We start from the raw sequence: 20163 nt of genomic DNA on the forward strand, positions 1-20163 counted from the left end.
CAAGGCACTGTACTAGCTAGACATGGTGGGATTTATAGGGTTCAGATTATTTTCAAACTCATAAGACCTCTAGGTCCACAGCGAATCCCCTTACCTACATCTGTCACAAATACAATCCTTAAACACACACACACACACACACACACACACACAGAATACTACTGAGTCAGTTGGTATTTAATGGGAAGAAAATGTTTGAGCATGAATTTCTCCAGTGTCCTTGGAAATATAGTTATAATAAAGCTGCCAAGGTAGTGAGCTCCTTGCAGTGGTCGCTGTGTCCAGCATGGAGGCAAAGTGGAAATGTAACTTTAATTTTTGCATTGGTGGTTTTGTAGTTTTGGGAGTGGGTGACATCTATACCCTACACCAGGCTCAGTAACAGTACTTGGCATGACCAACCTTAGTCATCACTTTGGTAAGTGCTTTGGCACGGGCCACTGTTGCTAACCACCATCCTGGTGCAGGTCCTTCACATCTGCTCTCCTATGGATGGAAAAAAGGAAGTGTCTAGTGTCCATTCATTGGCCACGTCACCTCCAACCTAGCCTTTACTCACATGCCTTTCAATTCAGGCCCAGGAGAAAATGATTTCATTTTTGAGAAGAAAAGTTAATCCGACAAAGCTACAGTACACTCTTATCACAATAAAGACTTGGTGGGATGAAGAACATCCTCAGAGGACAGTTGAGGGAACCAACTGGTAGCACAATGCTGAAGAGGATGATCAGGAAGTGTTCTGGCAAACACTGACTCTAACAGACAGACACAGTAGCACAGTGGACAGAGCAAAGGTCTTGAGTTCTGGAAAATGAAGTTCCTAGTCTCACTTTGGTATGAAGCTAGAAAGAGAATGTACGTGGAAGTGTTTTGTAAACTGTTAAAAGGAAATGGATTATCACGGCATTAGCTTGGAAATATTTGGGGCAATTCTTTGGGTCTTCCCCCAATTAGAAATCTGGTAACAGATTATATTAATCAAATAATGATAAAACAACCTGAGCTTTTGGGAAGAAAGATGCAGTATGTGAATACCAAAGTTTATCAACAAGAGTAGATTTCCCTCTACCTGGAATGAATGGTCAGTTCTCCACATATCTGTTAAATACATTTTAAGCTTCAAGAATCAGCACAAATGCTATCTTCCTTGTGAAATCATCCCTGATTCATCCAGACAGAATGAACTGCTCCTTTTCCTGGGTGTTTACAGTTCAACATAGACCTTATTTGTCATCATTTTCCATCTACCTTGTATTTTAGAACAGATTATAGCCATTTCCTTCGCTAGAATGTGAGTTCGAGGCGGAGCCTGTCACATTCTCTGAATCTCCCTCATCTTCCTAGCACAGTGACTTGCACAGAGTAGCTGCTTAATAAACGTTCCCTGAATCGTACTGAACTTAGTCTACTTTGGCTCTATGCCATATCTTCTACCTCAAAAAAACACCAAAACCCAAAAACCAACAGTGAAGAGAGAGAAGAAACTCAAGACAAACATGTAAGCCGCATAAAGAATGGCTTCATTCTTTGCATTCCTGCTTTGGAATGCCCGCTGCTGGTCTCCGTGCAGTGTTGTCATCGATTATTAGTGAGAGCAAATGTTAGAAAGCACACACACAAAGGCAGACGATGTAAAAAACCCACCACACGTCATGCAAAATACCAGTGATTTAGGACTATTTTTAAAGTTGCCTTTCGCTTCCATTTTAATGGCAAAATTGGTCCTATCAAAGCCAACACAAGACATACTTGCTCTGTTTTATACATGTGAAATCAGTATCACCTTCAGATTGAGCTGGGCATCTGCTGGGTGTTTCTGGGTGAGTACACATCTTCTTTGAGGCATAGTTTAAATCAAGTGGAAGCTTGGATATTTCAAACTTGACATTTGTGTATTTATTTGTTGGCAGCTTCTAGAATATGTGGATTCCCTTGGGATTAAAAGGAGAAGGACCTAGCACTGTTTTCTGTCCCTTGTATAGGGATGTCTTATGAAATGACCTTGTTTCTTTCAGTAAGTCAAGTAGTTGGATTAAACTGTCTTATTTTAGGCAGTCTTTTTCCCATCTCCCACTTTCCTCGTTTGGAGTTTACTCATTCAGGGCATATAGGCAGTTGAGCAACATCTGTGTTCTCTGAAAGACTCAGGTTATTAGAGTGAAATGTATGAAACTTGCTTACTGTCCTAACCCACTGATGGGCTCCACATAGGTCCTCATTAACACTTCCCTCTCCAGCTTCTACTAGATGGATCTGTTGGTTCTCATCCTAACTTCTGTACTTATACCACTGTTTCATTAGCTACATCAGATCCTTTCAGAAGTAGCCAAGCAAAAATCTCATGTTTAACTACTCATTCAGAGCATGTTATTTTCCTTCCTGTAGGTTTGCCTACAGGATCTTCTCTGATTCTAATTCCTTTGTTAAAGGAACATGTCGGCTCTACATAAAGGTATGAAGAATGTCATTTGCAAACAGAGGTTGTGAGCATAGTTCGCTGTAGATTCTAACCTCTTTGGGCAAAGATGGAAATTTAAAAGGACTAGCTGGAAGATACTGAATTCTAGTCATACTAGCTTGGTAGATGTGATCGAGATGACGAAGTTGTTTATTTCTATATAACTACTACCACATTACCAGCATCATCAGACTCTGCAGTTCTCCCATATGTCACACTTCCCATGTCAGTCAGCCTCCTGCTCTGCCTTCACCTCTACTTGCTTCTTTGTTACACCTTCTGGCTTTCCCGGGATTCCAGCTGCTACTTCTTCTGACTGAGGGGTACTAGCCTTTACATATAGTTGCTGTGAAAAAGGAGATGACCGGAAGAAATACACCTGTAAGTGGCGGCTGCCACTGACACACAGAAGCACTCACTCAAGATGGCTTAAAGGAGACAGTGACTCAATGTATGACTAGAAAATAGAGCAATTCAGGCAAGTGTGAAAGGAATTAATATTTCCCAGTATTCCTCAAAGATGACTAGTTGCTGATTAGTATATATTTGACTTAAGAATTTTCAAGACTGGCTATTTTGGGAAGGGAAGGCGGTGTGAAGCAAGAAGGGAAGGGCAGATTGTCTTTAGAACCCCTAATTAATATAAGCACTTGCTTTCAGAAAACCCTTAATTTGAGCTATTCCTTTTCACTTTTTCCTGGGTGCATGACATTTTACAATTCTCGGTTTCAGCAGCAACCCAAAAAGACAGAATTGCCAACTTGCACATCAAAAATGAGGGGGGAAAAAAGCATAATGATTTGGAACAAAAACCAAAACAGACTAAAACAAAAAATACAAGAAGCAGCAAAATCATTGAACCTAACTCATCGCATCTTTTTGAAGACAGGGAGGTTAGTTGGTTAAATATCACAATGATCTAGTCGTTACTGTCCTAGCTCTGAGAGTTTAAATGTTTAAGAATGCACATCCAGAAGCGGCACATGTAGAAAAACCATGGTAGCCAAGAGAGATCTGAACTACTGCTGCCCAGGCCACCCTGTTCCAATTAACATGGATTTCCAGAGTTGCTGTTCCATGATAACTCTCAGTAAGAGAGACAAAGAAATAGAACATTTTTAGAAACCAAGCAGAAAATGGATGGGAATACAATACCTGGAAAGTTTATCAAGCATGTTGACAAGTTTCATGGCTTCATATTCTTTTTGTTCTTCTGTCATTTCATCTATGGGGTTTGGCATTGGTTCCTCTAAATGACCAGTGATAAGATTAATGCTACAAAAAGAAGAAAAAGTTATGCTGTATGTTTTAAAATTATGCTCTTTCTATACTTTCTGGTCCAAGTTGTAAGTTATAATAAGAAAGAGTATAATAGCCAAAAATGGGCAATAATAGCAATTTTGTAGTATAGAACTACTACAGGAATTTTTAAAAATTTACTTTTTCTATTAATTTGCTTTGGGAAACGGGTGGTAGTTTTACTTAAAAAAACAAAAACAAAAACAAAAACAAAAACCAATAGCTGACTTGCCAACTTTTTGTTTTGTTAAAGGCATGGCTGCTTTTAAAAAATGTGAAATTTGATTGGTGCCGTTAGGATAAATATCCTTGGATGCATAGTTTATTAATATAAGGGGACAAATGATTTCAGAGTAGGAGAAATCCATTTTGTGATACAGCATAAAACAAATGTGTCAAAAAAAAAAACTGGAAAAATGATGGCAGAGAGGCTGAAATCTGAAAATGAAAGCATGCCGATTTATCATCTCAGGAAATTAGTCCATTAGTGAGACCACAGAAGGCAGTGAGTGTTCAAATAATAAAAGATAAAGCAGAAGAACAATTTTAATTAGATTTGATGTGACCTAGATTTAAAAGAAAAAAGAATGAAATCTAACCTACCAAGAGACAGGTATACACCATTTGACTTTCTAGAGAAATAATAAAGTACTTAAAATGTGTATGTCCCATAAACTTTGTAAGAAGTTCTAATACCAAACAAGCTACCCTCTTAGGTGAAAGCCACACTTTTTTTTTTTTTTTTTAAAGGAGATGAAGAAAATTCTTCAATAGCTGCTAAGTTATCTATAATTTAAACATCTTTCTAGAAAAGCAGACAAGAGGTTACGGTATTTTGTTTCAGCCAAGTATGGACAATTGGCGGGGATATTTCATTCAATCATTAAAAACAAAGAGCAAATTGCTAATAAATTGCTTTCTAGGGTCTACAAACACAAATGCGTTCAGTGGCCAGGTCTGTAGGATAAGCAAATGAGTGAACTGGTCAGCTATGAACAGTGGGGAGTGTTGGGGACTGAGGTAAACTTGAGGACAGTGCCAGTCTAAAGTGGCAGGAGGTACAATCCTGTGGGCCAAAACAAAGGCCCTGTGATCAATTAGATCCTCTGGAAGCTAGCTTGCAAACCCTGCTTTAGACTTTGACTTGGGCAGGTTAACAGGGATTTCTCATTTGAGTAGTAAAAGGGCTAGGCCACTAGGTACTATTATCTATTACTAAAAGATTTCCTTCTGTTTTTCTATATTCCTCAGAGGGCACATGATATTCAGATTCTTGTGGAAGGACTCAGTGCTCAGCATTCTCAAAAACCAGATCTAAAACATCCGTTTTAATAGTCTTCCTTAAGACCTACACCTACAGGGCGCCTGGGTGGCTCAGTGGGTTAAGCTGCTGCCTTCGGCTCAGGTCATGATCTCAGGGTCCTGGGATCAAGTCCCGCATCGGGCTCTCTGCTCAGCAGGGAGCCTGTTTCCTCCTCTCTCTCTCTCTGCCTGCCTCTCTGCCTACTTGTGATCTCTCTCTGTCAAATAAATAAATAAAAAATCTTAAAAGACCTACACCTACAGCTATGATTTAAAACTTTTTTTTCCCCTTCAGAGCAATGGATCCACCACCAACCTCCCCCTGCCTTTTTTGGAAACAAATGAAATCTACACAGAAAGCCATATATAAAACAGACAAAGTGGAACTAATCGAGCAGAAGAGGGGATGGGGTGGCCAAGCAGAGTGGAGGCCTAAAGCCTCTCCTGTTTGTCTATACTTACTTGTTTACTCTTAAGTTTGCCCCTGAGGCAATTTTAGGAACTCTGGGACATAGTTTGAAAGCTCCTGGGCTTGTCAGTCATTCTCAGCTTTGGCTGCACATTAGAATCACTTGGTAAACTTTAAAGAAAAGGCTTAGGCCTCGACTGAGAGCAACTAAATCTACGTATTTTATTTTCCTGGTGATTCAGATACACAATGAGGTTAAAAACCACACAGGGCTAGAGTGCCAACTTCAGACACTTCACTGTGTGCTACTATTCCCTCTTTTTTTTTTTTTAAGGTGCTCATAATAGAAGAGAAAAAGGCCTCTAGTTAGTGGTCATTTAAAAAAAAACAGTGAACTAGGGTCATCAGAGTCCCCAAAAGTCAAGAACAAAGGGGACCCAGACAAGGCTTCAGAGAACTACAGCGTTTTTAAGATGTATCCAGATGCCACACTGAAAATGTGACTCCACCACCCATCTATTATTTGCTTAGGCTTGTAACAACAGAATGTTTCCACTGGTTTCTTTTCTGCCACATGCTAAATTAGAAAACAACGAGTCTTATAAATAAATTAGTAAAGGTACTTATTATACAGCACATACTACTTCCCAAGCAGACAAAGGAAATCAGGCATTAGAAGGAAGTACAAGGAAGGTAGACGGATTAACTATGTAAAACACGTAGAAAGAAGGCTCCTCTTCTCAAGTTCAATGGAGGAGTGATTTAAGAAATCAGATCCCCAGACTGCTGTATTCTATAATGACATTAGCACAAGCCATCATTTGCCTCGGGGGTAAAACGTGTCAGGAGGATGCACTGGTAAGCTCTGTTGTATCCACAACGTCAAGTCAGGACATGAATTCCTGAATCAGGGCACATTTGATTCTTTTTTTGGGTTCTTTTAAGGGCTTAACAGAAATGACGTCCATTTTCCACAAGCTGACCTCAAGTCCTCTGCTGCTAAAATGATTTAATGGCTTGCTCTGAAATTAGCTACTAAAGTCACAAAATCCTTTCTTTGCTCAAGGAGCATAAAAGCAATAGGCAGAAATTCATTCTTACAGAGTAAGAATTTATCATCCTTTACTGAAGCAATACCCCTCACCCCCAGTACACAGAAGAATGTACGCAATATCACAGAAAACACAAGTTAGGGCACCAAACTGTGCCATTCTCATAGGAAAAATGCCAATGTGCTCGGGGTCAGGAGGCAGACTTGGACATGGTCTCCCCTCCTGCTCCCCACTTGAAATAAGACTCCTTTGGTTTCCCTTCCCAGAGAGGAAAACAAATAGTCACTGTAACAATGATGTAAGGTTTCATAAAAGAGATTATTTTCAGTTGAACATCCACTTGCTACCTTTACAGAACCTCAGATAATACAGTCTAAGACTTAATTTTGTAGGTTTTAGGATCTTGACACTGAAATTCTGGGGTTGGTTTTATCTTGTTCTAAGACTGAGTCTTAAGATGTTTAAGGTACACTAATTGTGGCGGAAACTATACTGGGTCATTTTCTCACCCTGTCTGCTCCCCTACCCCATCTTTCCAGCATTCCAATTCTGTGATTATATACGTCTTCCAGTTAGGTGACAAGAATTATTTCAACTCATTTGTAGTATCATCGAACATGTATTATATAAGGTCATTATATGAACTGACCACAGTTATGAACCTGGTGATGAAGGGATTAAGACATAAAAAGGTATAGACCTATGAATATATGCAAAAGCTGAAATATATTTCAAGACTTTTGCTTTTCAGATTGTTGCTACACTTGGCCAACATCAACAGTACTAAGTCACTTAACAAAAAAGCTATTAAAATTTCTCTGAGGTATATTAAAGTTAACGTCAGTCTCTAAAAAGTAGGGATTGAATTTTACTCAAACCATTCTGGTTAAAGGAGGGCCTGGGAGGGCAAATCTCTACAGGGGCTAAGCAGGTAAGAATGAAAAGGATCCACTGTCAAACCAGAGGAGCTTATGCCTGGCATGACGGGGACCACGGCCACTCAGCTCCATCAGCCAGTTGTCTGCCATGTGAAAATGCAGGCTTCATGTTATTAGAGCTTATTGAAAAGAAGTCAGAAATCCAAATTTGCATCTGAAATATCTGAATTCTAAATGTTGGCAACTAATTAAGAAGTACTATGTAAAACAGAAAATAAAAACACAGAACTAAATAATCGACGATGCAACACAAGAACTAAATAACCAACGATCCAACAAGCCCAGCAGCAGCTAACTGTAGGCTAAGTCGAGCCTCTGGGTGGACAGTCTGCAACCTCTGAAAATAGAGGGATCAGGGTTTTCAGGAAAAGGCACTTGTGAGCCCAGAACCAGGATAGGGGGAGATGGGGTGGAAAAGCCTATGCAAATAAGGCTAGAAATGTCTTTCCAGGAAAAACTCCCCAGAATACTTGATCCCCAACAAAACAATAAAAAGAACAGTAGAAAGTTACTATACCCTTGTTCATTTACTTCAAGAAATATTAAAAATAAAGGTTTTCTTCGGGGGTACATCTTCAATATATGGTGACAATTACAAAGAGACTTAAAGCAACAAAACAAAATCTTGATGAAGAAAAAAAGTCTCTTGTCTCATGCTGGAGAAATTATACAATCGCTGCCACAGCTACTCCTAAGAGTAATATGGCTGAGAAGGAAACACCCGAGTTGCTTTTGCAAGGATTTTAAGCTTCTGTATGTGATTATGAACTAGTGTAGGGTATGAAGAATCTAAGTAGGTGTCCTCAAGTTCTGCCTACCTTGGCTATCCCCTCCTCCTGCCCTCCATTTAGCAGCCCTTTAAAGACACTCCCTGGACTCCTAGGTTCCTATCCTATACACTCAGCCTGACAGCCACTGGTCTAAAATGAGCCAAATGCCATTAGGTACACGTCTTTCGATTGCTGTTCGGAATGATGTACAAAACCACATTAGTCACTTATACTTTACCCTCCTATACACGCAAGGGGCCTCCATGCTCAGAGGCACAAAAGAAACTGGTATAAAAGTTAGAATTTAGAAATTTTTCTCTTTGATTCAGGACCAAAGTTTATCTGAAAACTTTAAACAAGCATGGCTTAGATTTACACCAAAAACCTGTGTGGCATGTAACTTGATTCTATAAGTATATTTCTGCTAATTGCGGAAAGCCATTTCCAGTCCATTAAATACACTTACTTTGACACAAAAAAGATTGTTGTGAAATTAACGGTCTCCCATAGCCTGAATGTAAGCTCCACACAATTGTTGGTTTCAGATTCCACTAAAGGATTATAGGTTACCTTGGTGCATCAATCAGAATCCACTTACATTTTTGACAACGGGACTAGGGCCAACTGGATAAAGGGTAATTTCTCTGCTTCTGCCAATACTAGCAACTGTTGTGAATAAATGCATCATAAGAAAAGCATACTGTGATCTTGAGAACACTGATGGTGAAGGGTAATCAGAGAGTAGGGGAAAAAGCAATTCTTTCAGGGCTGAGTTTATAAGCTTGACTAGATTGGTAAAGAGTTTTCATAATTTTTAGGGAAAAAGTTCTTCGAGCATTATCGATCACTCCCCAGAGCACAAAGGGTTCTCTTGCTTGTAAAGTACTTTGTTTCCCACTACTTCCACAAGGACCATTTGAATAAGCATTTCTTTTTTTTAAAGTAGGCTCCACACCCAACATGGGGCTTAAACTCACAACCCTGAGATGAAGAGTCGCAGGCTCCGATAACTGAGCCAGCCAGGCACCCCATGAATAAGTATTTTAAATTAACAAATATCCCACTAGTGGAGGGAAGATATAAGAAAAAAAACACGCAAATATATCTGAAGGGGAAGACGTAATGCTGTGTGAGAAACACATATTTATATCTGTCACGAGTAATATTTAAGAAACAACAAGATTTCACAATGGTGACTATTCTGATGACACTAACACACCATTCCTATGAACAATATAGGCCAGGTCCAAAGCTGATGAAAATTCCAACTAGGGATGTCACAAGGTCTAATATAGAAACTTCCTAGCCAAGACTACAACAATACCAAACATCATGGTCCTCGATGCAAGCAAAAGGTGCTCTCCTGAAATCTAAAATCACTTTCATAATCTAACACATTTCTATTTCCCATTCTATTAGGAGAGACCCAATGTTCTTATATTTTCTCCAAGCAATTTCTTGTTATAGTAGCATTCCGGTGCTTATAAGATATGTGATCATTACCACTGGTAGAAGTCATCTGTCAAGCAAACTCAACAATACACACCGAGATATAAGGACATCAACCACCCACGAGTATTTAAGAGTTTGTTTGTTTGTTTTAAAATCTTAGTTGATGTGTCCACATAGCTTGGGACACAATGAATGCCTAAAGTAATTTCTACTTTCATTTAAAAATATGGAGGTATACCTCAAGTGGTATTCTTTAATGTCTCAAATGGAGGGAGAGAAAATACTAAACTGATGAAAATATAGTTTATGAAATAGAAAAGTCAAGAGCTAGTAAAACTAATTAGAATGATGACTTCTATAATTAGGGAAAGGTTAAAGTATGATTCCTCTAAGCTTCAATTAGATGACCGAGCTGCCGATTTATGGCATTTAAATGGTGGCAGTCTTAAGAATGTATTGCTTAGAGTCACTGCTAGCTTTTTTTCCCCAAAAGTCTTTTTTTTCTAGGACACACTCTACAAGATCCTGCTGAGGCTGAACTGGAAATACTAAAAGTAATGCTATTTACCCAGGCCCAATTTGCCAAGGAATACAGGCCAAATAAGTCTTGTCTAATTAGGAAATGATCTTTGCTTTTACCTTCTGATAACCTAGTACTTTCATGTTAACAGGGCACGATTTATCCTTTAAAAAAAAAAAACCCAATTCTGAAGATAATGATTTTCTGCCCTTCATCAACTGCCACATGTTCCTCACTACATTCTAGAAAATGTCAGTAGAAAAACTAGCATGTCAACATCACTGGCAATGCCAAAAGGAAAGGGCATACCCTTTTAACATTTAGTAATGGAAATGAGAAAATTGAGCTCGTATAACTTCTAATAAGTGGAACTAAGAAATTTACGTGGGATATGGGGGGCTGAGAAGGGGACGAAGAGGATGAGGAGGAAATAGAAGGAAGTAGAGGTGGTTTGTTTTGGGATAAGAGAAGAATTAGTGTCTTTGATTTCTAAGCACTGATTCAGGCAAGACTTGAAAAGAGTCTCTGGTCTGCCTCAGTGCAATAACACATCTGTTAAAAGATTCTTACCCAAGTGTTGGATTGAAATTTACTGTGGAGCTATACTTCTTTCTTTTTGCTAATAAGGTACCATTTTACTGACTCATAATGGCTTTTATGCAAGAGAATTCACGGAACGTATGTTTAGATTTCTGAGAAAAACTGAAGCATGAAATAACCAAATGAAATACTTGTTCTTAGTTATACCCTATAAAATCTCAACCTTATGGAAAAGAAAGCAAAAATTGGGCAATACTACTTTTTAAGTATATGATGGCATATATCTAAAAATACCATCTCTCCTTCGGAGAGGGTCAGGAGCATGCAGCAGAATATTTCTTGCAATATTATCCTTCCTCAATCACCTGAAGTCACTCTTTAAGCCACTAGCTATGAAACTGCCTCTGAAAACACTATTAAATGGAAAGCTTCCAAATCCACAAAAGAAAAGAAACACTTGGAAAATGAGAGACGAAGGAAGTGAGGGGCAAATAACCAAATCAAAGGCACAGACATAGTTAGGTGAAAAGAAACTTGATACTATACTTTGGTTTTGCATTTTTGTATTCTTCAGTGTCTGTGTCCTCATCCTCTGAGTACCAGTTATCGCCTCTTCCTCCAGCCAAGAGGCCCCTGGCCGCCAATAGTCCTGCAGCATTCCCATAGCCAGTGTATTTCAGCAGGCTGTCCACTGCAAAAACAGAAGAGGTGTTTAGAGGAATCTGTGGGTACTCACTGTCATTACCGACTATTCCCCAGCACAGGGAAGTTGGGAGATTCACACCATGGCAGTAAACCTTAAAACTAAGAGGTTTTCAAAGTATGCTAGAGGTTTTACTGAACTACCTACAAATTCTCCTACATGCTCTGCGGACCAAAAGCCTTTTTTTCAGGCATCAGAAAGTCAAGTGGAGCTGTTTGGAATATACTCTGTGGCAGGAGTGGAGCCTCTGTGACCACAATGCTGTTGGTAAGGGTGGTGTTTTAAGTTTCTGGTCACAAAGCTTTTTATCCAGTTTTAGAGAAATCATGACTAAAAACGAAAATTAATGAAACCCAGATTGGAATTTTACTAACACAGTCATTATCTAAAATCTTTCTGGTACCCTTCATAGGAATGATAGGGAAAGAGTACCAGAAATCACAAAACTCAAGGATGTTTGCAAAAAGGATAGCTAAGTCACTACTTATTCCAAAACGTCAGCAACAGTACATAAGCGCATGATACCCGCTTTAAAGGTAAGGTCCAAGAGTTAAGACTGGCTGGATTTTATTAATGGTTCTACCACCTAACTAGCTGGTTGACTTGGGAAAGTTATCTTACAGCTCTGTACCCTACTTTTTCTAGTCTAGAGAATTGGAATAATAATCTACTTCACAACTTAATACATGCAAAATGCTTAGAAAAGTATCTGGCACACAGTAAATACTCTTTCTTTTTCCCTGGTAATATGAGGTCAACTGAGCACGGTAGACTTCTCTTAGTCAACAACAACAGCAACAGACCAATGAACCATTTGGTGCAGGTCAGTATTACCCTGTCATCAGTGCAAGGTGATAAGTCTAAGATAAGCAGACACATAAAACTTTTGCAGGGTAACCGGAAACTACAGGAATTCTTTGTGTGCATGTGTGATTTGTAAGAACCTTTAAGGAAGATATTAAACAATTGTTAGCTTTATTTAAGAGCACTTCCTTTTCTTCAGGTACAGTTTTCAAGGTAAACACTAACATATTCAATCTAAAGATAAAAATTTTATTTAAGGCTTTCAATAAAATGTCATCCTAAAGGCAACTATAGGAAACAACACTATTTTTTTTCATGTATAAAGTTTTAGTAAAACCTACATCTTGAAATACTGTTGTAATTCAGAGCATTTACCTCGAAAAAGACAAAATAAAGTTGAAGAAGATTCAGAGAAGGGCAATTAAAGTGACTTTGGGGTCTGAAAGGGGCAGCAGATAGGGAAATAGGGTAGGGAAAGGGGATATATGTGATCGGAGTATGAAATCATTAAAGGCATCAATAGGATGAATAGTCCAGGAGTGAATTGTTCATTAAATTTTTCAAGTTCTTGAACTAGAGGGTACCTTCCTTGACACTGAAAATAGGTACTTTGGGGACAAATAAAAGGAAGTCCTACTTTCAACGGATATGGCAAATTGGTGACATCTGTGCAAAAGGAAACATGGACTAAATAATAAAGTAGATTAAAGTTTATTCTCTTTCAACCATTTTCTACCTTAAAACCTATTGGTAACTGCTGTCTCTTTGGTAATAATTCTCAGTAGATGCTAGATAGAATCATATTAGAATTTAATGAGGGGTCAGTGTGGTATACTTTGAAAGCCCTTGGAATAAATCTGAATATGCTCCCTCTTACTCTCAGTGCCTCTGCAAGACTGGGAAGGTTTACCTAAATTAATGAATTCTTAATGGATAATTAGAGAAGTGAATATCCAGTGCATACAGACATTTTTAATATTCATGGGGATCAGACATGACTTTAAAGATTTTATATTTATTTGAGAGGGAAAGAGAGGGCACATAAGTGGGAAGAGGAGTAGAGGGAGAGGGAGAAGCAGACTCCCTGCTGAGTAGGAAGCGTGATGTGGGGCTTGATCCCAGGACCCTGAGATCATGACTTGAGCCAAAGGCAGACACTTGACTAAGCCACCCAGGTGTCCCCAGACATGACTTTAATGACATGGTCAGACACAAAGTCAGTGAGGCGAAGGATCATAATCAGAATGCACATGGCACTGATACTCTCACTGTAAGCATTTTTGATAAGGCTTTTTAAAAAAAATATTTTATTTATTTATTCAACAGAGAGAGAGAGTGTGTGTACAAGCAGGGGGAATGGCAGGCAGAGGGAGAAGCAGGCACCCTGCTGGGCAGGGAGCCAGATGTGGGGCTCGATCGCAGGACCCTGGGACTGTGACCTGAGCTGAAGGCAGATGCTTAACTGACTGAGTCACCCAAGCACCCCGCTGATAAGGCTTATTTTTTAACAAATAAAGAGGTTTAGTAGTTCCAGGAAAAAAAAATTCACTAAAAGTACAAATGTCTAAGTTGAGATATGAATATACTTAAAAAATAACAATAATAAAAAAGACATAAAATATAAATAATCACCTCAATGGTTAAACATTAAAATAGTTGAAGAATGCAGAGTTTATGAAAGGCCAAAATAGGTTAAAAAGAGGTAAACAGAATATAGTCTGCTTTCTTAATCAGACAATCCTCCTGGAAGCTAGTTAATAGTAAAAAACACCTAGCACTTTCATGAAAATAATACTTACTGTTCACTCACAGGAACAAATGTGTCAACTCTGTGACAGTTTGGGTTACAAAGGCTATTTAAGACACACTTTGCCTTTAAAACAGGTAAGGCTATAGCCAATAGTTATAAAATCAAATGAGCTTAATAGGATAAAATACTTAAAAAATGGGGGTTGGGGTAGGGAGACAAATGGACTATGAAATTTTCACAGTGAGAAACATTTTCTTTGTAAAGTTCTGACTGACATTATTTGGTGGAGTGTTTTGAGCTACTTTTTAGCTATTTTCAAATATATTGCACGATATCCTGTTCAGTATTGGGAAGGTAGTAAAAGGAAAATGGACTGAATTTAGATGTTAAAATGAGTTGCTAAGGCAAGGACAGGTTTTCTGGGTGGCCCTTAAAAACAAAAAAAAAACAGAGCACTGGGTGGCTCAGTCTGTTGAGCATATGCCTTCAGCTCAGGTCATAATCCCAGGGTCCCAGGATTGAGCCCTGCATCAGGCTCCCTGCTCAGCACAGAGACTGCTTTTCCCTCTCTCTCTGCCTGCTGCTCTGCCTTCCTGTGCTCTCTATCTCTTTGTCAAATAAATGCATAAATAAAATCTTAAAAAAAAAACCCCAAAAACCAATATAAAGATATTTAATTTTTTTGTCCCAGTAATCAACCATGCAGTTAGTTTTGTAAAACTGCTACAGAAATGAGACAAGTCAGCATTCAGTCAGACAGTTGCATAAAGTATTTCAACATTATCAAGATGCCAGAGGGCACTATGAACAGAGGAAAACAACCACAGGAGTACACTGCAGTTAGACACGCACTGGTAGTAATGATATCATTGCTTACACAAATGTGGGTCTTATCACACTCTATCATGAAAACAAAAAGAGGTTCTGCTGTTTACCAAAGACAGAATGGCAGAGCCAGATTCTACCCAGAGACCATTCCCCTTTCTCTGTTATGTAGAGGATTTAAAATCCTTTTCCTTCCAAATACTGCTACTTTTGGAAATTTTACACTAGCAACTTCCTCTAATTAGTCTCCCTATTTCTAGTCTCACATCCTTCTATTCCTCGTTCCACACAACTGCCTCACAGATGTTTGTAAAGCAAAAATATGGTGTTATCACCTTTGTGGATAAAACCTTTAGGATCTGCCACAAAGGCTATGGATCCTTCATTTTTCATTTTCTGGCCTCTGTGGCCTTTTCCAAACAGATCTCCTATCATTCCTATACATCGTGTATTCTTCTCTTCTTGAATTAGTCTCTTTCTTATAAATACCAAGTGTTTCCCATTTCTCTGTGAAGACTTTCTCTGGCTGTGTCCACACTACCTAGTCATTCCCTCTTTCAGGCTGTCATTTCTCTCTTATAGTGTACTGATTATTTCTTGATATGGAGAGATCCACAAGACCATATAGTCACTACATTCCATTCAGACAGCAGAAAGGTTTACTTTTTTATAACCATTTGTAAGGTACTTTGTTAAAATTAGGAATCCAAAGATGAAGGAGACACGATCTCTGACCTAAAGAAACTCAATTCGTTGAACTTGCATTCTAGACATTAACCGAGAGTGAGAACATAGCAAATGTCAAAAACACTAACAACAGACTTAAGTAAAAATGGTACAAGGAAGAGAGAATGATTAACTCTGCCTCTATGATGAGCAAGTCTTCACAGAGAAGATACTTAAGCTGATCTTCAAGAATAAAGCTCACCATACTAACAAAGATATTCCATGCAAAGGGAACAGCATCTGCCAAGTCGTAGAGAGAATGCCAATGGTAAAATATAATTAGGCAAGAATAAAAAATTTAGCATGACTAAGCAGAAAGTATATAATAGCAAACTGAATTTAGAATATGGAGGCAAGCCATGAGGTTAGTATCTAATAAAATTTGGATTCTACCAGGTGTCAGGAAGTCACTGACAGTTCTACAGGGTGGTCATGGCAAGACTGTATTTTAGAAGAATCCCTCTGTTGGCCATGTGGGAGACAGACTGAAGAAAACCTGACCAGAAACAGAGGGCTATGAATATTTTAATAGTTTATTAAGAGATATACAGATTTGGGAATCCCCAGCAAATAGGCTGAAGCAGAAGCCAAGGGAGAGGAGATGACTAAGGAAACAATGGAAAGGGAGAACAGGGGTCAGATGAGAACTCTAGGGAACACTGGCAATTAAGTGTGGGCAAAGACAGTTGGTAAGACTAGAAAGAAAGATCAGAGGCAATCTAGGAGTGCTTGGTAGCGCAGAGACAGAGAGTGGTCAACAGTAAGATAAAGACAAAAAAAAAAATCCATTGCTTATGAACATTGGTTACCTTGTGAGCTTATGGAGAACACTTCCAGGGGGGTCTGGAAGGGAGGGATTGACAGTGGAAAACCTAACTTGTAGCAAGTTGAAGCCTGAGTGGCTACTAAGGATACCAAGAGGAAAACCAGATTAATCTTTCAAGATGCTAAGATGTGAAGGGCACATCAACGTTTGGTAACGTTGGCCATATGTTTCTTCATGGTAACAATCAATTGGAGCTAAGAAGGGCAGTGACATGGAGATGTATATAGGTTGAGGAAAACACATAGGGAGAGTTACCAAAAGAACAGAAGGTAACTGCTTTCCAAGAAGATGAAAAGATCAGCAGGCAGGAGATGTTAGCTTCAAGCTAAACTGACCCTTCTACCTGGGAGACTGAAATAAAGGAGCCGAGGGCAAGCTCGCAGTTGCGGGGCTATGTGCTGAGCTGTTCCAGCCTTATTTCTCGGTATGGTTCAGCCCCAACCACAGTGCCTAGCACATGCTGGGAATTAATGAATGTGTTAACAGGGGGAGGATTGTATTATAAGTTAGTTTCTTTTATTAGATGATATAAGGCCTCTGTTTAGGTACCCTGGAGAAAAGTATACAATTTGCAGAGCAGGTAATAGAAGTTTAGATTTGGCTCAACACAAGTTGGTAGGCATGAGTACAAGTTAACCTGAGGAGGTTACAGTTTTAGCCTGGCATAGATGGATATTTAAGACACTTGAATGATTCTTTCTGTGCCAAGTCTGCCATGAAATTTTGCCCTTTGTATCTTGTACCATTTCAGTTTTCATTCTTCATTTAGTCTCTGCGTCCCTAACCTAATTTGATTGCTGTTTGCTGTTTCTACTTAGTGTGACATGACTCTTGAGCCTTGATCATGGTATCTTCACCTTTAAGCTTAGCTTTGAACATCCTTAAAAAGGATGTTCAACACTGATGAATTATTTGGAATTTATCTCATTTTAATAGAGTTTCCCTCCAAACCTAACGCTAACTCCAAAATCTAATGACTTACAAGCTGAATGTAGACTACAAACTTTTCTTTCTTTCTTTCTTTTTTGGTTAGATGGTTTTAAATTAGAATACGTTGACAGCATTTAAAAACTGGGAGATTTTATATAAAAATTCAGAGACCTGGCGTCTCTTGAAAAACCTGCAAGATTTGGTAACGTTGGCCATATGTTTCTTCATGGTAACAATCAATTGGAGCTAAGTAGCAGTGATGTCCTCTCTCCAATTCTGCACCATCTCCTTGTTCCCCTACTCCCAACCCGCTGCCTTCCCAGCAATGAGGTTACGTGTCAGTTTTCATTTACCTTCTTATGTCCGGTCCATTTTTATTACCAACTTGGCACTTGTAGGCACATGAGTTGGTAACCCTTGGTAAGAAAGTAATAGGAGAGCAGAGACCTTGTTCATCTTTATACCTCTGTATTCCCTGGCTCTAGCTCTGAAGTTTTTTGTTAAATAGGTAAATTTTTATTCCAGAAGAATATATCTACTAAACTTAAAATCAAACTGGAAGGAAAAGTGGACGAGTATATATAGAATTGTTCAAGGTCAAATGAAAATGATACACTTCTGCTAATATGGGTTGGCTTTGGGCTCAAAGTTAGGATTATAAAAACCTTAAATAGACTAAGAGGGAACAAAAGTAATCCTTTCAAATGAAAAACAGTGAGCAAATTCATTTATAAATGCATATGCCATATTTACTATCACACTGACACATTAAATGTAAAGTGATTATATCTAGATATGTTAATTTATGTATTTAGATATGTAATTATATATATGTATTACATATTATTAATCTTTAAAAAAAATTGTCATTGTAGAAAAATTGTAAAATACACAGAACTAAAAAAAGTCACCAGTCATCCTAGTGAGAGGTAACAATGGATAAGATGTTAGTGTATATTTTGATAAACTTCTTTTGACTGATAGATACAGTGTGTAATTTAGATTTATGTATACATACATAATTACACTTTAAAATAAAAAACAGCTCATTTCTTTTTTTTTCCTCTTTTTTCTAATTTTTTTTTTTTTGAAGATTCTATTTATCTATTTCACAGAGATCAAAGCAGGCAGAGAGACAGGCAGAGAGAGAGCAGGAAGCAGGCTCCCCACTGAGCAGAGAGCCCAATGCGGGGCTCGATCCCAGGACCCTGGGATCACGACCTGAGCTGAAGGCAGAGGCTTTAACCCACTGCGGTGCCCCAACAGTTCATTTCTGATCTTGGAAAAACTGATTCAGTTCAGCCAGTATTTACAGATTACTATATGACTATACCAGTCACTTAATTCCAAGATGCTACATCAATCTTTTTTCAGAGTCATGAAAGAACTGAATTGTTTAAAAGCGCAGATATGAGGACAGTTGGTGAAAATTACTATAAAAGGAAATGTGGCAGAATGGAAAGAGGACTCAAATTTGGGCTTTAGCCCTCAAGCAATTCTGTGACCTTGAATAAGTTACTGAAAGTGCCAGGTTAATTCATTTATGACACTGGAGGGTCCTTATGAGAAATAAATGAGCTTATGGCATAGAATGTTTGGAACATGACACCCCCATTCATAATAGTTGTGTTTATTATCATTATTATTATATTGACCAAATTATGTTTTTAATATACCATCTTAACAGGAACTGAAGTGGAAATAAAGTCAGAAATTAAAGTTTAAGAATTCTGTGGTTACAACTCAACAGCAAAGACCCCAAATAATTCTATTAAAAAATGGACAAAAAGCCTGTAAAGATGTTTTTTTTCCAAAAAAGACATACAAATGACCAACAGGTATTTTTGTGAAAAGGCGCAACATCCCTAATCATTAGGAAGACGCAAATCAAAACTATAATGACAGATCACCTCACACCTGTTAGGACGGCTTTTACCAAAAAGATAAGAGATGGTAAGTGTTGGCAAGGATGTGGCAAAAAGGGAACACTTACGCACCACTGGTGGGAATACAAATTGGTCCAGCTACCATGAAAAACAGCACAGAGGCTACTCAAAAATTTAGAAACAACTACAATATGATCAAGCAATCACACTTTTGGGTATATATCTGAAGCAAATGAAGTCTTTATTAACAAGAGATGTCTACAGTTCCATGTTCACTAAAGCATTATTCATAATAGCCAAGATATGGAAAAAAGCAAAGAGTCCACTGGCAGATGAATGGATAAAGGAGATATGTGTGTGTGTGTTTATTTATTTCAGCCATGACAGAGAATGAAATCTTGCTATTTGTTACAACAAGGATGAACCTAGAGAACATTATGCTAAGTGAATAAGCCAGAGAAACACTAATACTATATGATCTCACTTAAATGTGTAATCTTTAAAAAAAAAAAAAATTAAACTCCTGGAAACAGAGAGTAGAGTGGTAGTTGGGGATGGGGGAAATGAGGAGCTGCTGATCAAATGCTGTAAGCCTTCAGTTATCGTGAGTTCTGAGGATCCAATGTCTAGCACGGTTAACTAGCATGGTTATAGTTAATAGTATTAACTATAGTTAATACTATTCTATCTACACTTGAAATTTGCTAAGATCAGTCTTCAGCATTCTCACCATACACACAAAAAAAACAAAAAGTAACTCTGTGAGGTGGTAGATGTCTTAACCTGTGTTAATCACTTCACAATGTATACATGTACCAGATCATCACGTTGTATAATATACTTTAAATACATACAACTTTACTTGTCAATTATACCTCAATAAAGCTGGGTAAAAAAAAAGAATTAAACTAACTTAAGATTTTGAGAGAAGTGAGTTTTCTACCTCCAAATTCTGTCTCACAAAACGGAGGTA

At 38.3% G+C, this 20163-nt stretch overlaps 1 protein-coding gene across 8 annotated transcripts in view; it reads right to left on the reverse strand.

Annotated features, from left to right (window-relative positions):
- Positions 1-20163, reverse strand: part of RIC8B (RIC8 guanine nucleotide exchange factor B) — a 96762-nt gene that overhangs the window by 12048 nt on the left and 64551 nt on the right. For 4 of the 8 annotated variants that reach the window (XR_006607833.1, XR_006607829.1, XR_006607830.1 and 1 more), the window contains 3 exons: positions 11287-11431; positions 3614-3733; positions 403-486 (listed from right to left, as the gene is read on the reverse strand). Coding sequence is in view for 3 of the 8 variants with exons in the window: in XM_045083981.1 (XP_044939916.1) it covers positions 447-486; positions 3614-3733; positions 11287-11431 (305 nt within the window). In the remaining 5 variants the exon portion in view is untranslated. The remainder of the gene's footprint in view (positions 1-402; positions 487-3613; positions 3734-11286; positions 11432-20163) is intronic. The other 4 variants (XR_006607831.1, XM_004743068.3, XR_006607832.1 and 1 more) reach the window with 2 other exon arrangements.

Source organism: Mustela putorius, unplaced genomic scaffold (genome assembly GCF_011764305.1).
Source record: "Mustela putorius furo isolate JIRA1106 unplaced genomic scaffold, ASM1176430v1.1 tig00000738_pilon_pilon_pilon, whole genome shotgun sequence".
NCBI lineage: Eukaryota > Metazoa > Chordata > Mammalia > Carnivora > Mustelidae > Mustela > Mustela putorius.